This window comes from Solanum dulcamara, chromosome 2 (assembly GCF_947179165.1).
Source record: "Solanum dulcamara chromosome 2, daSolDulc1.2, whole genome shotgun sequence".
NCBI classification, from domain to species: domain Eukaryota; kingdom Viridiplantae; phylum Streptophyta; class Magnoliopsida; order Solanales; family Solanaceae; genus Solanum; species Solanum dulcamara.
This window is the reverse complement of record NC_077238.1, coordinates 78,676,860-78,686,484: the sequence shown is the minus strand read 5'-3', so window position 1 is coordinate 78,686,484 and position 9,625 is coordinate 78,676,860. Positions and strand designations below refer to the sequence as shown.

At 33.6% G+C, this 9,625-nt stretch overlaps 1 protein-coding gene and 1 pseudogene across 1 annotated transcript; both read left to right on the top strand.

Moving 5' to 3' along the window:
* The first annotated feature begins 801 nt into the window (after window positions 1-801).
* Window positions 802-2,326, top strand: LOC129877813 (uncharacterized acetyltransferase At3g50280-like). Its single transcript, XM_055953352.1, has one exon. The coding sequence runs from the start codon at window positions 814-816 to the stop codon at window positions 2,212-2,214; it is 1,401 nt and encodes a 466-aa protein (XP_055809327.1). The 5' UTR covers window positions 802-813; the 3' UTR covers window positions 2,215-2,326.
* A 3,891-nt stretch (window positions 2,327-6,217) lies between these two features.
* Window positions 6,218-7,442, top strand: LOC129873463 (BAHD acyltransferase DCR-like; annotated as a pseudogene).
* The last annotated feature ends 2,183 nt before the right edge of the window (window positions 7,443-9,625 follow it).

The window sequence follows — 9,625 nt, the reverse complement described above, 5'->3', positions numbered from 1 at the left end:
AAATGGACGGAGAAAGTAATATGTAAGTTTAAATTAGATAAAAGAGAGTATTATTATGAGGCCAAGTACAAGTAAATGGACGGAGAGAGTAGTACAAAATAGTCTGACTTTAAGGTTCAAGTTGCCAATTTTAGAATGTAAATTTATACTCTTTCTCCTCTTCGTTTATTTTTATTTATCTAATATATTAATTTATTGTTTTAATTCTCTATACATCCTTATTAATGATAGATATTATCCTATATACTCATTTTTTATGATATATTTTCTATCGTTTATAGTAGCCCACCCAGTGATATCTATGTCGACGTAGCAGTCGCCAAATTGAAAGCAAAACAAAAAGAAAAGACAACAACAGCTACCTCCACAAATTCATGAATCAAATTTCATGAATTTACTAAATATTTAGTTATGAACTCATTCATTATTAACAGGTAAACTCGTGATCTATTAATTTTATGACAATGGTTTTTACTAGTTATAAAATAACTATTTTCATTATTACTTGTACACATTAATTTTAAAAAATACTATTAGAACACTTGAATTTTAAATTTTGAATCTATCTATGGTTTAATTGGACACGTGCCAGCAAGTCAATACTTTTAAAGTGCAGTCTCCAAAATCCAAAAATAAACCAAAAAAAAAATGAATACTGGGTCAACTTTACCCCCTGTTTCAAACTTGCCAACAAAGAGAAAAAGACAAGTGCCACTACCACAAATGCATGAATCAAATTCCCTATAAATATATCGCCTCTTTTTACTCACACTTCATCCTCAGCTTGACAAGTAGAAAGCAATTAAACTAACAATGGCTTCTGCTGCTGCAGCTCATGTTGCTTTGGTTTCCAAATGCACTATTTTCCCATTCGAAAAATCATCTCTTACTGATCTAAAACTCTCCGTTTCTGATCTTCCTATGCTCTCTGTTCATTACATTCAAAAAGGTTGTTTATTTACTCGTCCACCTTTTCCAATCGCCAGACTCATTTCCCTTCTTAAGCTCAGTCTTTCTCATACCCTCACTCACTTCCCTCCGCTCGCGGGGCGATTCGTGACTGACTCAGATGGCTACGTCTACATTTCTTGCAATGATGATGGTGTTGATTTTGTGCATGCTTCAGCTACTCACATTTTCATTCGCGATGTCATAGGCTCTATTGATGTTCCTCACCATGTTAAGGAGTTTTTCCCTTTAGACCACACGGTTAGCTATAGAGGGAACTTTAGCCCTCTACTCGCTGTTCAAGTGACGGAATTAGCTGATGGCGTATTCATTGGATGTGCCGTCAATCATTCCGTCACTGACGGGACGTCGTTTTGGAATTTTTTCAATACATTTGCTGAGTTGAGTAGAGGTGTGAAAAGGATTACAAGGCAGCCCGATTTTACCCGTGATTCAGTTTTGATTTCAAATTCTGTGCTGAAAATCTCGGCCGATGGACCGAAAGTTACTTTCGCCAGTGATGCCCCTTCGAAGGAGAGTATTTTTAGTTTCAGCAGGGAATCAATTCAAAGACTCAAAGCGAAGACGAACAATCAGAAATTGAATTTCGACGGAGTAATTAACATTGTTGAAGTGATGGCAAAACAGAGCAACGATCCCCTGAAAATCAAAACAGAAACGGAGGCGATAACTCCAATGGCTGAGATTTCATCATTTCAATCGCTTTGCGCATTGCTCTGGCGTGCTGTGACACGTGCTAGGAAATTTCCAGCTTCGAAAATGACGACATTCAGAATGGCTGTAAATTACCGTCACCGTCTCCAGCCGATTCTAAATCCGTTATACTTCGGCAACGCAATTCAGAGCATTCCCACTTATGTATCAGCAGGGGACGTATTATCTCACGATCTACACTGGTGCGCGGAGCAATTGAATAAAAACGTGAAAGCACACGATGATGTTATGGTGAGGAAGTTCGTAGAGGATTGGGAAAAGGATCCACGGTGTTTTCCCCTGGGAAATTTCGACGGAGCTATGCTAACAATGGGGAGTTCGCCGAGATTTCCAATGTATGAGAATGATTTCGGGTGGGGCAGACCCGTTGCTGTTAGAAGCGGGAGGGCGAATAAATTTGACGGGAAGATATCAGCATTTCCGGGGAGAGAAGGAGGAGGAAGCGTGGATTTGGAGGTGATTTTGTCACCGGAAACAATGGAAGGGTTGGAGTCTGATCCGGAATTCATGCAGTTTGTTACTGGCTATTGAACTATTTTAACATATTAGTAGCTTTTGCTCTTTGTGCTTGTACTTAATTTGTGATTAATTTAATTGAGTTTAACCTTTGTCCAATTGCTAAAAACTATTACTACTTCGACTAATAAATATTTATGTGATTATAAAAATAAGACACAATATTGTTCCTCTTAAAATAAATATTTACTATCCATAGAAGTGGATTGGCATAGATTTCCTTCTCTCTGTAATGGCACAAGAGGTTCCTGATTGGTCGGAATTTGATTGAAGACTACCTCAATTCCAGCACTATTTGCAAATCTTGGCACTTTGTACCCACCCAAGAACTATTTTACCAGTAGTGCCTAGGATTCCATGGCTGATATGTTATTTGAGGATGAAGATGATAGACATTGTCGCAAATTCTTCAGTCTCTATAACGGTATGATTTTGAATAAGAGGATTCTTAAAGCCATTGAAAAACGATGCATGGAGTGTATGGGATAGGTTATCATATCAGATTCTACAGTTTTTGGTGACCCAGAGATTCGATATGGATTCGGATTCATTGGATTGAATTTGATCACTCTCCGTTTGTTGATGTGGTACATTTTAATGGCTGTTTTTTATGAGGTCAATTTTTCGTGGCAAGGTAGTAGTTTGTAATGTTGTTGGCCCTGAACCCATTAAAAGAAGTCATGTCGTGGTGCTTGAGATGGTCTAGGTAACTTATACATACTAGAATCACTAGTATCATTGTTCAAATATCGTGTATCAAAGATGATTGTAATAGGATGAGGATTCCATTGACGTACGCCCTATGTGAAGGCGAGACGAAGCTTGAGGATGGGGAAGAAATAAGATATGGGACAAGAGATTTTTGAGTTTTTCAGGTTGATTTTCCTGGGTACTAATGTTTCTATTTCAGTCCAAGCATCGCAATTTTCAGAAATCAAGCCAAATCATATCTATTTTATAGACGATTTTTCTGAGTCATTATGCAGAAGGAGGAGGCTTGGACATGGGGGTGTGCAACTTAACAGATGACAACATTCAACTGCATTACGAGAGTATTTCCCTAAGTTGTGTTTGTCCTCCGACTTAGGTCACACCAACTCTGTATTAGAGTTGGACACATTTCATTATTTACTCTATTTGTTACTGTTGGTGTATATGTATTTTATTATTAAAATAAAATATTAAGTGCATATGTTAGTGATTATAAATTGTGGTAGAAGATGACTATTGGTTCTTGTAACTTATATGACCATTAGTTCTTGTAACTCTCATTATCATTAGTTTTTTGTAACTTATATGACCATTAGTTTCTTGTAACTTATGTAACCATTGGGTCATTCATTTACCCAATTTACTACCTATAATCTTCCTATTCATTGCAAGAAAAAATCCTCAACTATAAATAGTGTGGTCTTACTTTGTTTTGGGTACAACAGAGAAAAACATAGAGTGGGAAAAGATGATGAGTATTATATTGTGGTTATATTGAGGTTAGTGTAGTGAAAGTGAGAATTGAGACATAGAAAAATATATTTTAAGTCTTCAACTAATTCACTATACAAAAAAGAGTAATTATATGTTGAAGGAAGATGTTCTTTTGGTGGAGATTTGGACTTTTCAATTAATCCGGAGTTGTTTGAGTTACACAACGTTGTTGAGATGTTGTATCCTGGAGGGGACAAGTCAAGAGTATTACTGCTGGATCGCTGTAGATTATGCCGCACTGGGTTTGAATCTCCTTAAAGAGGGCGAGATATCCGCACCTCAGCCTATATATATTTTTTATTCATTTTATTTTCAACTCTAATTTATTATATTTGTGGTATATTACACTAATAATTTTAAGGAAATTCATATTTCTGTTACAGTTTGAAAAAATGTGCGGATATCAAAATAGGAGATTTCAACATCATGCCGCTTCAACGTAGTTCTCTTTAAGAGATGGAAGAGAAGAGATGTACGGATAAAGTATATTTTTAAAAGATGTACGGATAGAGTATATTTTTACTTGCTCAATTCAAGCGGAGAAAATGTAAAGATAAACGAATGGAGGAATTATGCCTTGAAAATTACATATGTTACAAGGCATAATGAGGTAGAACATGACTTAGTGGTTACATAACACAAAGTGATATTCAAAATTCTAAAAATAATGGGGGTTCATGAAATGAGAAAAAATTATTGTGAAATTAGGATTTTTGCATATTTGAGAAATGCTCTAAAAAGAGTATAACAAAGTGCATATATTAGTCTTGAAAAAATCACATGTTATTATTGAATATGATTTTGTGATTTTTGGCTCTAACATGTTATCAAAGAAATGATTAAAAAAATGTTGAGTAGCCATTTTGATATTAAATATTTGGGTGAGATAAATTTCATTCATGGAGTGAAAAAAATGATAAAAATATGTGATGAAACTTTTCTTGACAAGTCACATTATGTTGAAAAAATCGTGAAATACAATTTTGTTGGTTGTGTAAGTCTTGCAACTCCTTCATATTCATTTGTGTAAAAATGATATGACAAAGAAAAAAAAAGGCAATTTGACTTGATATTGTGTTTGCAGTAAAAGTACTTAGCAGGTACAAGCAAAATCAGATGAGAAAATTTTGTGTTATTTGATAAAAATGAGAAAAGCAAATTATTATTTGCTAAATCTGCGGTGGAGGTTGAAGTAAAAAATTTAAGCTTTAACTAGTGAAAAATTGAATTGATTTAGAGATTTATTTATATCAATCACTTTATTTTGAGAAAATTAATTTCTCTAATTTTAATTAATTGTGATAGCACCAATATTATTGGTAGAGTACGAAATCGTTATTATAAGGATAAATTCAGACTCATGGGGAGAAAACACAATATTGTGAAACCATCTTGATCACCGCTATAATATCAATATTAATTCTGTTAAAATTTGTGATAGTCTTGCAAATTCAAAAACTAAGGCTTAGCAAGATAAGAGTCTGAAGCACATCGAGAGGGATGAAATTGAAGCTCATAAAATTCTAAGTGATATATGAGGAAACCCAACCCGGGGACTAGAGATCATATATCCATGTTCAATAAGAAAAACGAATCATATAATGACTTGTTGTGAAATACACTATTATAATTTTATTCAATCCCTATGATGTGAGTGCATTTATCCTGTAATCTGTGGAGGTTGAGTTTAACAATTCTTAATGAAAGTTTGTATCTCGAATGAGTGGAGTGTCTAATTACAGGAGTACTCTTGACAGATTTCACTTGTATGAGTGTGAAAGTAGGTCATTTTCTATGAGAATGAGCTTGTTCTCAAAAACACTCATGAAAATCGGGATAACACAAGACCGTAATGTGTTGGCTAAAAAAACTTATGTCAACACCTTGATTGTTATGTGTAAGCAGTGATACTTTATTTCCCTTAAGCAATCATAGCACACCTTCATTATGCATAATAATCTCCCTTCAAATAAATTGGTGAAATCTCTTATTTTAATATTAAAATGAGTGGGGGAATGTTGGTGTATATGTATTTTGTTATTAAAATAAAATATTAAGTGCATATGTTAGTGATTATAAATTGTGGTAGAAGATGACTATTGGTTCTTGTAACTTATATGACCATTAGTTCTTGTAACTCTCATGGTCATTAGTTTTTTGCAACTCATATGACCATTAGTTTCTTGTAACTTATGTAACCATTGGGTCATTCATTTACCCAATTTACTTCCTATAATCTTCCTATTCATTGCAAGGAAAAATTCTCCAACTATAAATAGTGTGGTCTTACTTTGTTTTGGGTACAAGAGAGAAAAACATAGAGTGGAAAAAGATGATGAGTATTAATTGTGTTTATATTGCGGTTAGTGTAGTGAAAGAGAGAGAATTGAGACATAGAAAAATATATTTTAAGTCTTCAACTAATTCACTATACAAAAGAGAGTAATTATATGTTGAAGGAAGATGTTCTTTTGGTGGAGATTTGGACTTTTCAATTAATCCGGAGTTGTTTGATTTACACAACGTTGTTGGGATGTTGTATCCTGGAGGGGACAAGTCAAGAGTATTACTGCTGAATCGGTGTAAGTTATGCCGCTGTGAGATTGACTCAGATGGCTACGTCTACATTTCTTGCAATGATGATGGTGTTGATTTTGTGCATGCTTCAGCTACTCACATTTTTATTCGCGATGTCATAGGCTCTATTGATGTTCCTCACCATGTTAAGGAGTTTTTCCCTTTAGACCACACGGTTAGCTATAGAGGGCACTTTAGCCCTCTACTCGCTGTTCAAGTGACGGAATTAGGTGACGGCGTATTCATTGGATGTGCCGTCAATCATTCCATCATTGACGGGACGTCGTTTTGGAATTTTTTCAATACATTTGCTGAGTTGAGTAGAGGTGTGAAAAGGATTACAAGGCAAGCCCAATTTTACCCGTGATTCAGTTTTGATTTTAAATTCTGTGCTGAAAATCCCGGTCGATGGACCGAAAGTTACTTTCGCCGGCGATGCCCCTTTGAGGGAGAGGATTTTTAGTTTCAGCAGGGAATCAATTCAAAGACTCAAAACGAAGACGAACAATCAGAAATTGAATTTCGACGGAGAAATTAACATTGTTGAATTGATGGCAAAACAGAGAAACGATCCCCTGAAAATCAAAACAGAAACGGAGGCGATAACTCCAATGGCTGAGATTTCATCATTTCAATCGCTTTGCGCATTGCTCTGGCGTGCTGTGACACGTGCTAGGAAATTTCCAGCTTCGAAAATGACGACATTCAGAATGGCTGTAAATTGCCGTCACCGTCTCCAGCCGATTCTAAATCCGTTATACTTCGGCAACGCAATTCAGAGCATTCCCACTTATGTATCAGCAGGGGACGTATTATCTCACGATCTACACTGGTGCGCGGAGCAATTGAACAAAAACGTGAAAGCGCACGATGATTTTATGGTGAGGAAGTTGGTAGAGGATTGGGAAAAGGATCCACGGTGTTTTCCGTTGGGAAATTTCGACGGAGCTATGCTAACAATGGGAAGCTCGCCGAGATTTCCAATGTACGAGAATGATTTCGGGTGGGGCAGGCCCGTTGCTATTCGGAGCGGGCGGGCGAATAAATTTGACGGGAAGATATCAGCGTTTCCCGGTAGAGAAGGAGGAGGAAGCGTGGATTTGAAGGTGATTTTGTCACCAGAAACAATGGAAGGCCTTGAGTCAGACACAGAATTCATGCAGTATGTTACAGGCTATTGAATGTTGTATCTTTTCATCTTTTATTTATAACATTAAAAATAGGAAAATAAGTTATTTTCTGAATAATGAAACAATCAAATAATATTTACATATATCAAATGAGTGATCCGGCTCGCCTCCGATACTATTGATGAGTAGGTGAGCCGGATCCTCAAATGTGTCGTAGATATACAACTGTCAATCGTTGTAAAAATATTTAAACAAATGAGAAATTAATAAAAGATTTGACATTAATATTTTGATAAATTACTGCCCAATTAGGTGAATGAGAGAGATTCCGGGCCAAACTTTTTTAAGCGTACGGAGGAATGACAGACACCATGTAGATACGGGGATGAGAGATTAGTCTCAATTGTCTTCTTGTATATTCTCACATGCATCAACCGCGATTCAATGATATTTATGATGTCATTCAAAATTTTAATTAGAGATCTTAAGTTATTTATTTAAAAATAATTATTTATCTATAATTTTATTTAAAATTGATTATCTTAACATTTTGAATTGTAAATTTATTATTAATAATTTTTTATAATTTATTTCTTCTAATAGTGTTTTTTCAATTAATAATATGGCTAATTTATTTAATCTATCTTAAGACATTGTTGACTTTAGGTAAAAATTTATTAATTTTAATTTTGAAAAACTTCTTTACGTTGAGCGAATTCGTGTTTTGAGAAGTGTTAACACTTTTCTATCAGCAATAATAATAACATTTTTAATTCGATAAATCCATTTTTCAATTAATATATTTAGATTCAAGCAATAACTAAAAAGACAATATATATTATTAAAAAAATCAATAATAATAACAAATTTTAAGTGCAAAATAAGAAAAATATAGACAATCAAACCTGATCGACAATTAGAAAACTTTATATTATTTTCATTACTCTATTACTCTTGATACAATGCTAGAACTTGAGAAAGAAATAAAATAATTGACAATTGATATCTCTCTAATGAAGAATTGAGAAAGGCCAAAGTGAAATAAAAAGTAAAAGTGAGGTAAAAGTAGGAAGAGAAAAATAATAAAGGATAAAATTAAATTATGTGGCACGTGATAATGAAAAAATACGTATTTCACTCTCCAATTTACTTCAAAGGTCTCATTGTTCCTCTTTTCTTTTTTCAAATGAAAATTGTACTTTTAAAATTCGTAACATGTACTACCTCCATCTTTATTAATAAAGGGAATTTTCTTATATAGCCAATTCAAAATATTTTAATTATGCTTCATAGTTATAGTTTGCTAATTACAATTTGTAGCTATAGTTATAGCAGCGTTTGTATAATTCGCGCAACATTTGTATATTTGTATAATTCATTATACAATTCACAGTTTTTGTATAACATTTGTATATTTTAATATACAATTTATGCACAACGTTTGTATAATTCGCTATACAATTTATAATGTTTATATATTTTGCTATACAATTCGATTCGCGCGCATCATTTGTATAAATCGCGTGAATTATACAAAACTCAACTGTATAATCGCCCGAATTATTCAAAACTCAAACTGTAATTACAGCTAGATGTTTGCCACGAGTCATAATTAATTCAAACTATTGCTATATTAGCTAATTAACTAGTATATGTTTGCTTATCTGCGTAATTTTTTCTTATTAATATGATGTAGTTTAATTGGATACGGAGTTTAAGAAAGAAAAAACTTTTTTTTTAGAAACTTATGATTTAAAATAAGTCATAAATATTTGTGTGACTATAAATCATCTTATTAAGGATAAAATAAACATTTTAAAGTTAAACTATTCCTAAATATAAAATTGTGTCATACTTTTAGAAATTGTGGTGGAAGATAAATACCTTCCTTTGTTAATTAAAGATATTGAATTATAAAGTTGTCTTCAAAAATAGTGACGGAATCAGAATTTTCACTAAGAGCGATTCAAAATCAAAAGAATTAATTTACACAAATTAAACAAAGAAGTTTCAACATTAACATATAAATATAAAAAATAATTTCAGTCATGTATAAATATTATATTTTACATCGAAGGATGAACCGCCGGCCATAATTTGGCTCCACCCCTATTCAAAAGAGGAACACTTAACCTTTGATATATGACTTTTCAATATGAATTCGAATTGATGTAACCTCAAGGTGGTTAACAAATATCTAGTGAGAAGCCAAAAAGACCAGGCATCTTTCAATG

Coding starts and splice junctions, on each gene's coding strand:
- LOC129877813 (XM_055953352.1), top strand. CDS start 814: ATGGCTTCTGCTGCTGCAGCTCATGTTGCTTTGGTTTCCAAATGCACT.